General features: G+C 41.6%; 1 protein-coding gene across 2 annotated transcripts in view; it reads left to right on the forward strand.

The window, feature by feature from the left end:
• ACSS2 (acyl-CoA synthetase short chain family member 2) overlaps positions 1-13,136 on the forward strand; it is a 46,677-nt gene that overhangs the window by 23,667 nt on the left and 9,874 nt on the right. The window contains exons 3-8 of one of the 2 annotated variants that reach the window (XM_055544840.1): positions 8,916-9,007; positions 9,226-9,329; positions 9,524-9,596; positions 9,876-9,951; positions 10,113-10,227; positions 11,006-11,044. In XM_055544840.1, coding sequence (XP_055400815.1) covers positions 8,916-9,007; positions 9,226-9,329; positions 9,524-9,596; positions 9,876-9,951; positions 10,113-10,227; positions 11,006-11,044 — 499 coding nt within the window. The remainder of the gene's footprint in view (positions 1-8,915; positions 9,008-9,225; positions 9,330-9,523; positions 9,597-9,875; positions 9,952-10,112; positions 10,228-11,005; positions 11,045-13,136) is intronic. The other variant, XM_055544841.1, reaches the window with a different exon arrangement.

Here is a 13,136-nt window from a genome sequence, read left to right on the forward strand (position 1 = left end):
TTTTTGTATGGATGTATGTTTTCAGTTCTCTTGGGTTATTATAGTTTTACTAAAATCCACGCTTGGTGGACTTTAACCCCACAGTTCTCAGGACTCCTGCACTTTGATTTTCTTCTTTCTGCTAATCCTGGGTTTTGGAAACATCACTCCCCTTATGTAGGCCAGTTCATTTAGCAGAATGCCCTGAGGCATATAGACTCTAGAGCTAGCCACAGGTGACTGTTAATATTTAAAATAGATTAAATTAAATTAAAAATTCAGTTCCCCCACAACATTTTAAGTGTTCAGTAGCTATATGTGGCCTGTGGCTACCATATTGAATAGCTCTGCTTTACAATAATAGTGCTGCTAAGTGCTAAGTAACCTCCAGGCCATCACTTCCCATCTGTGCATTTGGTTTCTCATCTGTGAATAGGGGTGGTGAACATCAAAAGCCCTATCTTCCTCTGGCATTCTAAGTGATTTATGATTCAGTCTTTGGTACTTGCCTCCTCCCACCTCATCCTCCAGCCCTTTTCCTTGTTCAGCCAGGAGTATCCAGAGGGAACATAAAGCTGCTAATGTGTCAAGCTATGTTGCTCCCACACCCCACTCCCTTGGTGAATGGGAAAGTGACTTGAGGATATACTTATGTGTAAGTGCTTCACATTTGTGCAGTGCCTCATGGATCATAGGACACATTATTTCTTAATTTTCCCAAATCAAAGAATCTCAAAACTGGAAGCGTCTTAAAGGTCATCTGAAAGTTCACTGAACATGAATCATATGGGTTGTTTATAAAATGAAATTCCAAGGACCCCACTCCCTCGAGAATGATCAAATAGACAACAGGGTTTCCCTGTTTCAACCTGCACAATCCTATGCTTCTGGACAATTCTGGCATTTAAAAAAAGTGTTAATCACTCAATTGTGTCTGACTCTTTGCAACCCCATGGACTATAGGCCGCCAGGCAACTCTGTCCATGGAATTCTCCAGGCAAGAATGGAGTGAGTAGCAATTCCCTTCCTCAGGGGATCTTCCTGACTCAGGGATTGAACCTGGATCTCCCCCATTGCAGACAGATTCTTTGCCATCCGAGCCACCAGGGAAGCCTGACATTTGGAAAGGCTTTCTTTATATTGCACTCTCCCAATTGATCTAGCTCTTCCAATTATAGTTACAAAATACTAATTTGTTTCTTTCCCATAATAATCCTTCAGGTTCATTCATTCATTCAGAAAGTATTTATTGAACACCTATTATATACAAGGTTCTTTGCAAGGTGTTGGGGATTCAGTAGTGAAGAAGACTAACTTGGTCTCTGCCTCCAGGAAGCTTACAGTCTAGTAGGTGAGACAAACAATTAGCAAAAAACCCCAAAAAACAGTAACTAAATAAGACAATTACAACTTGAGAAAAATGCTATAAAAGATGAACAATTTTGTGATGAAGAATGTCAGGAAGGACTGATGCTGGTCATGGAAAGCTTCCCTAGGGAAGTGACAGTTAAACTGAGATCTGAAACATGAGGTAGAGCAAACCATTCAAAGAGTTCAGGAAAGATAGTAAAAGGCCAAGGCATGTTCTCTCAGTCAGAAGGCTAATGTGTTTGGAGTCTGGTAAGCAGAATGGAACAATGGCACATAATGAGTTGGACAAGATACTGTAGCCTGGTTTGTGTTTATAATAGATCATTTTGGTTTATGTATAGATTGGAAGGGGGCAGGAGTGTAGTGGGAGGCCAGCGTGGCGTCACTGTGGTCATCTAGGCAAGACATGATGGTGGCTCATACTAGGGTTGGCGGCAACAGAGATACAGGTGTTTGAGACTTACTATCAGGTTTCTCATTATATTCTCGCCTCCAGGCTAAACAGATAAGTCTGGTCTTCCTTTTATAACAGTTTTGACTCCTCTCATCTGGGTACTTCTCCCCTGGAAGACCTAACTCACTAGGTTCGATCCTGCCTTCTGATGCTTCTGTGAGGAACCCAGTTTTCCCCGTCTATTTTTTTTTTTTTTTTGCTCAGCTGTTTCCTCCTATCTTGTGCTTTACTTTTCTGCTAGTTTAGGGAACTAAAATCTCCAATTCAATGACTATCCTCATACAAAGAGAAAGAGTTCCAGTCTTCCTTTGTCATTAATTAGTTATAAGTTTTTCACTGATTTGACCATGAACCTTAAGTATTTACTGTGCCAATTGTGCTTAGAGAAAACAGAAAGGAAGAAGACACAGTTCCTTCCCTTCAAGAGCCCAGGGTATAATGGGAAGAGTAAGGCCCCAATAAATGTAATACAAGGTAGAACCAATAGATCACAAGGAAAGTGAGATAAAGGGACTTGGAAGGAAGAAAGAATTTTCCACTTTGAGGTAGGTGAGGAAAAGAGAAATTAGGGAAGACTTTCTGGAAGATGTTACCTTGGAGTATCTGGGACTGGGGGTGGACAAGTGCTTTTTTATATGGCGTGGTCAAGGATGACCTCACTGAGAAGCCAACATTTGAGCAATAACTCAAAAGATAGGGAATAAATCATGTGGCTCTCTGGGGGAAGAATACTCAAGTGGAGGGCAAAAGTTCTGAGGTTAAGTGTGATTGGTGTTGCCAAACAGTAAGGAGGCTATGTGGCTGGAGCAGAGAGGTGGGGAGAGGAAGAGAGAATGGGAGTATTTGAGGATAGAGAGGTAATGAGGGAATCATTTAGTAGGTCAGTGTGAGGACTTTTACTCAAAATGATATGGGATGACATCTGAACATTTTGATCAGAGGAATGACATGATCTGACATACTTAATGGTGACTTTGGACTATGATGATAGTAGATGTGAAGGGAAGTAGTCTGATTCTGAAGATATTTTGCATCAGTAATGGATAACAGTGAATATGGAGAGTATAAGGATAAGCTAGTTGTAGAAGTTTTCCTTTAAAAAAGATTATAAGAGACACAGATGTATAGAATAGTCTTTTGGACTCTGTGGGGGGGGGGATGATTTGGGAGAATGGCATTAAAACATGTATAATATCATATAAGAAAAAAAAGAAGAGTATATGAGATATAAAATAAAAATCTCAATTCTTTGGTATGTGGGGAAAAAAAAGAAAAAAAGATCATACATAGACCCGATAAAACATTACAATTAAAAAAAAAAAAAAGATTATATACCTTGAGCTGTCCCATACCATATGGCTTCCAGGTAAAAGGGAAGTAGCTGGGTCTGCTGCAGGGTTCCTAATCTGTAGCCCATCAGCTAAATCTTTCATTAATAGTTTTGTTTGACCACAGTGTTTAAATTTAAAGTTAATTGCATCAAACTTAAAAATTCAGAAACAGATTCCAGATCTCTCTTGAAAAACTGAAAAATTGGGCAGTATTGAGACCTTATTCCCAGAGGGCAAAAGTTAATAGGCACTGTGTTTAAGTGCTAGATGCCTCCTCTTTCCAGAGCATGTATTCTCAAGTTTTCCAGTCCCCGCACCTCTCTATTTTTCCCCCTAAAACTAAGTGTCATTGTGCACATGCTACTGTTTGCTTTTTTCTTTTTATTTTTTTGATATAGTAAAATATTTTATTTACTTATTTTATTCAAATTTTAAAATTATGAAATATTCCAAATATATAAAATGTAGAGATTTATATTATAGGCACTCACTTGTTCATTTTATATGCTTATTACATACTGATATTTCACCTAGTCTTTTTATTATTTATTTATTTAAAAAATTTTTTATTATTTTTTATTTTTTAATATAAATTTATTTATTTTAATTGGAGGCTAATTACTTTACAATATTGTATTGGTTTTGCCATACACTGACATGAATCCGCCACGGGTGTACATGTGTTCACTTGCTGCTGCTGCTGCTAAGTCACTTCAGTCATCTTTTTTAAATTGAAGTATAATTTGCTTACAATATTGGTTTTAGGTGTATAGTATAGTGATTCAGTATTTTTATACATTACAAAAATGATCATCAAAATAAGTCTAGTTACCATCTGTGACCATACAAAGTTATAGTATTTTTACTGTATTTTCTATTCTATATATTACATCCACAAGACATTTATTTTATAGCTGGAAGTTTGTACCTCTTAAGCTCCTTCACCTGTTTCACCCATTCCCCACTCTCCTCTGCCCCCAGCAACAACCAGTTTGTTTTCTATGTCTATGAATCTGTTTCTGTTTCATTATGTTTGTTTTAGAGTCCACATATAAGTGAAATCATAGGGTGTCTGTCTTTCTCTGATTTACTTCATTTAGCATAATATCCTCAAGTCTGTCTATATTATCACACATGGCAAGGTTTCACTCTTTTCTTATGGCTGAGTAATATTACATTTTGGGGGTATGTGTGTGTCCCTATGCACATGTGTGTGTGTGCATGCGTGCTCCCTCCCCTCTCCCAACCAGCCGTGGCCCCAGCCGGGTGTGTATGTCAGAGAAAGAAGACACTGGAAGGAATAAGGTGCCTCTATCAATACTGTATAACTTGAGCACAGAGCCAGGGAGAGAGATGTAAACTCTGTGTGTGTGTATAACTGGAAGTGGGCTCAAGTAAGCTGTTCTTGTATTCTTGTATGCTGCTGCTAAGTCGCTTCAGTCATGTCCGACTCTGTGTGACCCCATAGATGGTAGCCCACCAGGCTCCCCCGTCCCTGAGATTCTCCAGGCAAGAACACTGGAGTGGGTTGCCATTTCCTTCTCCAATGCGTGAAAGTGAAGTCGCTCAGTTGTGTCCGACTCTAGCGACCCCATGGACTGCAGCCTACCAGGCTCCTCCGTCCACGGGATTTTCCAGGCAAAAGTACTGGAGTGGGGTGCCATTGCCTTCTCCGATTCTTGTATAGGTTTGTTCTTATCTGTACCTGTGCACCTTCTATGTACCAGTCTCTATTCTAGGTATTGAATCTCATTGCTAGGGATGTAGCAATGAACAAGACAGACAAGGTCATTGTTACCTTGGAATTTATATTCCAGTGAAAGATACAGATAATACACAAGTGAATAAAATACATGAGCTAATTTCAAATCATAGAAAGTTCCACAAAGGAAATAAAACAGGATAATGTGATAGAGAGTTTCTGGAAGGTACACATAGGTAGATACATAAGTGTGTGGTGCATATACTTGCAGATGGGCCCATGTTTGAGTCCTATATCCATATATTAATGCTGTTTATTCCTATGTGTGCAAATGAGGAATTCCTATGTCTGCAATGTTTTTTATATTAGTATACATGTTTTTATGTATGCAGGGGTTCACAGGTCAGCATACATATGGGGACACGTATGCATGGGTGTGAGGTGTACGTCAGCATTTAGCTGTAACTAGAGACGTTCCCATGTGCCACTTGTCAGTGAGCCAATTAAGGAAGTGACTTTTTCTGCATCCGGCATTCAGGGCCATTTGCCAGCTTTCTCTCTCCCAGTTCTTCCCACTTTAAACAGCTCTGTGCTTTTCTCCTCTTAGCCCTAGGAAGGTGAAGCCAATGAGAGGATAGTAACTAACTCATTGAGCCAGGAGCTGGAAAGAAGCTGATCATCTTCTGTGAAATCGCCAAAGACCTGGCTTCCCTGCTAGTCCCTGTCCTTCACACTATGAGGAGACACAGCCCTGACTTGAAGTCAGAAGACCTGAGGATCTATTCTTGGTTCTGCCGCTTATTACTGTGACCTTGACAAGCTCCTACCTCTCTCTGGGTTTTAGTTACCTCCTTCGTAAGTTCTCTGGGTGGTAAGGAAGGAGAGGAAGCACAGTGACCTTTATGGAGGGCCACGTGGTGCTGCCCAAAAGAGGTGGGAAGGCATTCTGAGCTGGGGCATTGGTGTGATTAAGATTGTGGAAGTGGCACTTGGTGTATAAGGGAAGCCAGGAAGAATCTCCTTAGAATAAAATTCAAATTTCTTACCGTGCCTACAAAAGCCCTATGTGATCTGACTGCTGCCTACTTCTGATTCTTACTCTCCTTCTTGTTCACTATGCTCCAGCCATATTAGCTTCCTTTCTGTTCTTTGAATAGGCCAAGCTCTTTACTACCTGACCAGGATACTCTTCTCAAGAACTCATACATTTGCCTACTCTCATTGCTCAGGTCTTAGCTCAAATGTCACCTCTCTAGAGAGAGGCCTTCCCTGACCATCCTACTTAAAGAACTTATCCTCTAGTATTTATCAGTATTTAAAATGTCCGTATCTTTGACCCAACAATTTCACTTCTAGTAATTCATCCTGCAGATATATTTTCAAGTGAGTAAATGACATATTAATAAATATACTCATTGAAATATTTATTTGTTAAATAAATTATGGCACACACAAATAGTAGAATATTATGCATATGACAAAGAAAATGAAATAGCACTGTATGTCTTAATGGAAAATGATATCCAGATATATTGTTAAATTTAAAAATTAAACAAGATGATCAAGCTCTATATTTAAGATTTGTGCAGTTTATTGAATGCATATTATATTCAATAAAAAACAAGATACAGAAAAATGCATATTGTATGCCACTGTTTGTATAGAAAAAAGAGAGTATATAAACACAGAAGTATGTTTATATGCTTGTCTAATAGGTCTGTCCTGTGCTTAAAGCTGTTCTTTCCCACCTCCCCATTCTATGCTTGTTTGGGGACTTTGAAGTATTTATTTCTCTTCTGAACAGCATTAAAATTCAATTTTCAAATTCATTAAAAAAATTTACATATCTTTTTATGTTCAGTTCAGTTCAGTTGCTCAGTTGTGTCCAACTCTTTGCGACCCCATGGACTGCAGCACGCCAGGCCTCCCTGTCCATCACCAACTCCCAGAGTATGCTCAAATTCATGTCCATTGAGTCGGTGATGCCATCCAACCGTCTCATTCTCTGTTGTCCCCTTTTCCTCCTGCCTTCAATCTTACCTAGCGTCAGGGTCTTTTCTAATAAGTCAGTTTTTCGCATCAGGTGGCCAGAGTATTGGAGTTTTAGCTTCAGCATCAGTCCTTCCAATGAACATTCAGAACTGATTTCCTTCAGGATTGACTGGTTTGCCTTGCAGTCCAAGGGACGCTCAAGAGTCTTCTCCAACACCACAGTTCGAAAACATCAATTATTTGGCGCTCAGCTTTCTTTATGGTCCAACTCTCACATCCATACATGACTACTAGAAAAACAATAGCTTCGACTAGACAGACCTTTGTTGGCAAAGTAATGTCTCTGCTTTTTAATATGCTGTCTAGATTAGTCATAGCTTTTGTTCCAAGGAGCAAGCGTCTTTTAACTTCATGGCTGCAGTCACCATCTGCAGTGATTTTTGAGCCCAAAAAGATAGTCTGTCACTGTTTAGTTTCCCCATCAATTTCCATGACGTGATAGGACTGGATGCCATGATCTTAGTTTTCTGAATGTTGAGTTTTAAGCCAACTTTTTAACTCTCCTCTTTCACTTTCATCAAGAGGCTCTTTAGTTCTTCTTTGCTTTCTGCCATAAGTGTGGTGCCATCTTTGTATCTGAGGTTATTGATATTTCTCCTGGCAGTATTGATTCTAGCTTGTGTTTCATCCAGTCTGGCATTTCACATGATGTACTCTGCATTTAAGTTAAATAAGCAGGGTGACAATATACAGCCTTAACATACTTGTTTCCCAATTTGGAACCAGTCATTTGTTAAACGTCCAATTCTAATTGTTCCTTCTTGACCTGCATACAGATTTCTCAGGAGGCAGGTAAGTTGGTCTGGTATTCCCATCTGTTTAAGAATTTTCCGCAGTTTGTTGTGATCTACACAGTCAAAAGCTTTGGCATAGTCAATAAAGCAGAAGTAGATGTTTTTCTGGAATTCTCTTGCTTTTTCTATGATCCAACAGATGTTCCAATTTGATCTTTGGTTCCTTTGCCTTTTGTAAATCCAGATTGAACATCTGGAAGTTCTTGGTTCACGTACTGTTGAAGACTAGCTTGGAGAATTTTGAGCATTACTTTGCTAGTGTGTGAGATGAGTGCAATTGTGCAGTAGAATTACTTATTTAAAAATCATAAAATTGAAAAATAATACTAAAGGGGATATTCTTACAGTTAAGGCTTTGTATACAGTCTGAATCCTTAAGATGTCTTTTTAAAAATTTCTCAGTCATTATTATGTCATTCTTTATATCTTTCATAATGCTTATCATAATTGGAAATTAAATTATCTGTTATATTTTTACTTGTATATTTCCTGTACTATCATTGGAATATAAGCTTCATGTTGGGAGGGATTTTGCTTATCTTATTCTCAGTGCCTTATTTCTATTCATATATATAGCACATAGTAGTTGAATAAGCAAATGAATCGATGAAGAAATGACTGAAGGAAACCCGGCTGAAGCCTAGAAAGGAGTAGGAGGCAAGGCTGAGGAGGTAGACAGCGAGAAGTTGATAGAGGGTGGTGATTCTCAACTTTAAAGGTGCATCTGATTTACCTATTGATTCTTTATACCAACTTGTAGTAAAGAAGCAGATTCTTGGATCTTGTGATTGTGATTCTGAGTTTGGGCTCAGGAATTTACATTTTGACAAGTTCCCTAGGTGACTTGGGTACAAGTAATCTAGAGACCCCACTTTGAATAACACCAATGCAATGCTGACATCACATTCAGGAAGAATCACATTTGTGATATCATTTCTCCTTAATACATGCCTCGAATGGAAGAGAGAAGACCATGATCGCATTTTATCAAATGAGGTTCAGAGATGGCAGTGCATTTTCCAGTGATACACAGGTTGTGTATAAAGTATATCTTGTAAGGCCAGTGTATCTGATCAGTCAGCTCAAGGTGTGGTGGCAGATGGCTCACCCTCACAGAATATCCCCAGGCCTTGGTGTTAATGAATGGATTTTATGACTGTTCCTATTTTTGTTTGTTTGTTTGGGGAAGAAGTCATACTCTCTAATGACTGGCTCTTTCTGATACATCTCAGGGAGGGCAATGAGCCAGAGGAAACCACCCAGATCACATACCGAGAGCTTCTGGTCCAAGTGTGTCGGTTCAGCAATGTTCTCCGAAAACAGGGTGAGTGAGGGGATATAGGGAGAGGACTGGAGAGCCCAGCCTGGGGGTATCTGAGGACTTGGGGGAAGTTGACAAGGAAAAGAAGGAATCTGCTAACAGAGGAACAGGAAAGGTCACCTGGGAGGGGAGGTAGGTGGGTGGCAGATAATTGGATGAGAAGGAACACATAGCAGCAGGTGGGATCCACCATGGTCCATGATCTGTGTCCTTTACTGCAGGCATTTGCAAGGGTGACCGAGTGGCCATCTACATGCCCATGATCCCGGAGCTTGTGGTGGCTATGCTGGCATGTGCCCGCCTTGGGGCTCTGCACTCCATTGTGGTAGGAATTGGGGCTGGAGAAAGGGGCCTGGTGGGGGGTAGGGCTCAGGAGAAGTAGGTTGAGCCTGGATGATGGAGGATCTGAAAAACAAGACTAAGGCATTTAGAATGTTTGTGTCATAGGTTCCTTATTCCTTTTCTTGTTCACTTGATCCTTGGGTTGCCCTCTTTCTCAGTCTTTCTTCCCTTTTCTAGTTTGCGGGATTCTCTTCAGAGTCTCTTTGTGAACGGATCCTGGATTCCAATTGTAGCCTTCTCATCACTACAGGTGACTAAGTCTCTCACCCCTCCCCCAAAACCCCCACACTCAAAGTCTTGGTCTTCAACCAGCTAGCTGGTATTTGGGACTGCTTAATGTAAAGGGTAGGGGCAGCCTACCCTTTATCTCATGCTTCCACCTCAGCCTACCCTCTGTTAGCTCAAATTAGCTGGAAGATCCAGAGACAAGAGGCCTACCCAGGAAGGACTGAACATTGTACCCACTAGGGATAAATGGGTAGAAGTGTGGTGCCTTCCTAAGGCTTGGAATATCTGTTGCTCCCCAAAGATGCCTTCTACAGGGGGGAAAAGCTTGTCAACCTGAAGGAGCTGGCTGACGAGGCCCTGGAGAAGTGTCAGGAGAAGTAAGTGTGTTTGGTCTGCTGGCTACTGCCCTGAGTTGACTGGGCATTTCCCCAGTGCCAGGTCTCCTTTGTCCCTCCTACCCTAGATAGACATGGGTGGGTCTTGCCAAATTCTCCTTTGAGCCAACCAGCCCACCACTTCAGGCTTTTCTTTCCTCCAGGGGTTCCCCAGTGAAATGCTGCATTGTGGTCAAGCACCTGGGGCGGGCAGAGCTGGGCACAGGTGACTCTCCCAGCCAGTCTCCTCCGATTAAGAGGCCATGCCCGGATGTGCAGGTGAGTCTGGTACCGTTATGCCCTCCTCTGGGCTCCAACTGGCTCCCTCTTCCTCCCCAGGAAGTTCCTGATGTCCATCTTTGTTTCCTTATAATGCTGAGGATCTAGGAGCAGTCCTCGGAATGGCCTCCCTGGCAGGGCTGGCTGGAGATAGGGGACTTTGACCTTGGATGTAGGTAGGGAGCTTTGGGAACTTAGCACAAGAGATTGTGAGGAAGACTCCTGTGCTGGTTGGAGTATTCTGATGGGCATCAGGGATCTTTAGGGATTGGGCTTGGGTTAGAAATGGGCTGACCTGGGTGACTATATGTAGTCATCTTAAATACTGGGCTTTGGTTTGGGGTGGGCTACCTATGTGGTCCCACCATGGAAAGACCAGGATCTGCCCCTCAATAGATGGCCCTTGATAGCTTTGGATACATGCTTCTGATGAAAAAGCCCAGTGGTGGCCTCCAGGTCTAAGGGGCATAAAGGATAAAAGCTCCAGGGTCCAGAAGGACAGAGGGTTTCTTAAATTCTGTGACTTGAGAGGCTTTGAGTAGTCTTAGAGCTAGACAGACTTCAGTCTGGTCTAGGAACATTGGAGACCCTGTCAGCATTTGGGGTTCTGAGTGTATAGAGGCTGTGAACAGAATCAGGAAAATGGAGGCTGGGAGGACCAGTGAGAGAGGAACCAGAGGGAAAGGAAGCTGCCAGAGGTTTGGGGCACATTGACCCTTCCCTCCCCCTCCCCTATCCTTGGACCCTGCTCACCACCCTTTCCGTGGGCTCTTAACAGGGTAAGCAGAAAGAGAAACCCAAGCACATCCGGCCCCAGGTATCCACCTCTGCATTGCCTTGGGCACTGCTTTCCTGCATGCTTGTTTGCTTGTCCAACTGCTCTTTGCCTGTTCACCCCATTGAGGTGACTGCCATACCTAACCCCCTTCTCTCTACCCTTAGTTAGTCTAAGTCACTCTGAAGGGTCATGAGACCAAATGCTTATTGTTCTGAATTGGCATAGAGCATGGATCTCAGAGAGGTAGCAACAGACATCCCATTTCACTCCTGCTTCTCAGGACCATTGTGGGAGAGAGGACCAAGCAGTCTTTCAGAAAGTTTTTACTGTACACTTAGCTGAGGCAGAACCAGGAAAGACAGGAGGAGGAACAGGTAGAGGGGATGCAGACCTTGACCTTGGGAATCACCATCAAGTTGGCAGCTGAGAAGAAGGCTCCTAAATATATTTATAAACTACTTTGGGATTTACAAACTACACATAAACTCTGATATAATTAAATGCTAAATTGAACAAAAGTTACATTGTAGGTGATTCTAAGAAGAGAGACTCTTAAGTGGGGACTCAAAGCTGATTAGTATAGAGGAGAGACTGGGTTTGGAGTCCAGAGACCAATTTTTAGCTATATGACCTTAAATGAGTCACCCCTTCTCTTTGGACTTCAGTTCCCTTATCAGTAATGGAGACATGATAGTAAATGCTTTAAAAGAACCTCTTTGCTTGCTAAAACAAAACATAAAAGCCACTCTATTCCTCTGAGTTTTACCATCCTCATAGTATGTCTTACTCTAAATCTGCTATGATCAACCTCTTAGGCTAATGGTAAATATAATACACCTTTTCTCTTTTCTCATTAACATGGTGGATACAGATCTGAGTCTTAGGGGAAAATGTTTTCATTTGAAAACTCAGGCAGGGACCTAAGACTTTTCTCTTGAAAGAGGAAACAAACTTAGTGGTTAGAATATAGGCTCTGGAGTCAGACCACTTGGCTTCACATCTTGGCTCTGTTACCTGCTATATGGGAACTTGGGCAAGTTTCTTAAGCTCCTTTACTTCAGTTTCCCCGTCTCTAAAATAAGGATAAAACTGTACCTACGTGACAGGGTTTTGTCAGTATAGGGGTAAGGTGTTTGACACATAGTAACTGCTCCATAAATGTTAGCTTTTATTATTTCTAATATAGCAGACAGGCTGGCATTTCTAAAAGGGAGTTTAGAAAAGAAATAAACTCTTAAAATTCTTAATACCAGAGGTTGTTAGGCCACAGGCTCCTGGAATTTTATTTCTTGGAGGTAAAAAGACTCAGTTACCAAAAACCCAAAGACCATAAAAATCGGCTTACAAAACCCAGGTTGGTTGGCCTGAGAACTGTAGTCAAAACAGTAGAAATCTTGGCAGAGCTCCAAACCCCTCATTCTTAAGCAGTCTTCAAGGGAGGGCCTGTTACAGTTGGCAGGGACCTTCCTCAAACATATTACCTACGAGCTTCCTCATATTCCTCTCTCACACCTGGCAGCTGCCCTCCTTAAGGCTTTCCTGGTCCAACAACAAAGGCCAGCTCCTTGATTCTTATTTCAGAAAATGCAAACCTTTTCCTGGTTCTAAGCCCTGGGCCCTCATAGGTATACACCTAATTCACAACCAATATGTGTGCCACTGATTGCTCTCAGCCTGCTTCCTGGTGCTGGTTATCAGCTCCACACCTGGAGTACCCACCCCACCGTCCTTACCCACACCCACAAAGGAAGCAGTTTTACAAGATTACAAGAGTCCCCTCATTGCCACAGTGTAACTGTGCTTTGCTCTTACGTGTACCTAGTGCCTTTTCTGTGACCATCCACACCAGCACCACAGACTAGCTGCATTTGCTCAAAGCACTATTGACACACTTCTTCTTAAACACATTAGTGCCCTCATCTCAAGTAGATCATCTGGTGGGCAAAAAATTATTCATGTGACGATGTATGTATAAACCTGTATGGCTATTCCAATTTAAAAAAAAGTAGGGTGTATTTTTGTATTTTCTAGCTTGTGGGGACCTTCTCTCTGTTCTTTTTCTTCTTAATGGTGTCTCTCTTGACCTGGACTTGTCATGCCAGAAACTTCAAATTCTCCAGAGTAAGAGACA

This window comes from Bubalus kerabau, chromosome 13, assembly GCF_029407905.1.
Source record: "Bubalus kerabau isolate K-KA32 ecotype Philippines breed swamp buffalo chromosome 13, PCC_UOA_SB_1v2, whole genome shotgun sequence".
Taxonomy (NCBI): domain Eukaryota; kingdom Metazoa; phylum Chordata; class Mammalia; order Artiodactyla; family Bovidae; genus Bubalus; species Bubalus kerabau.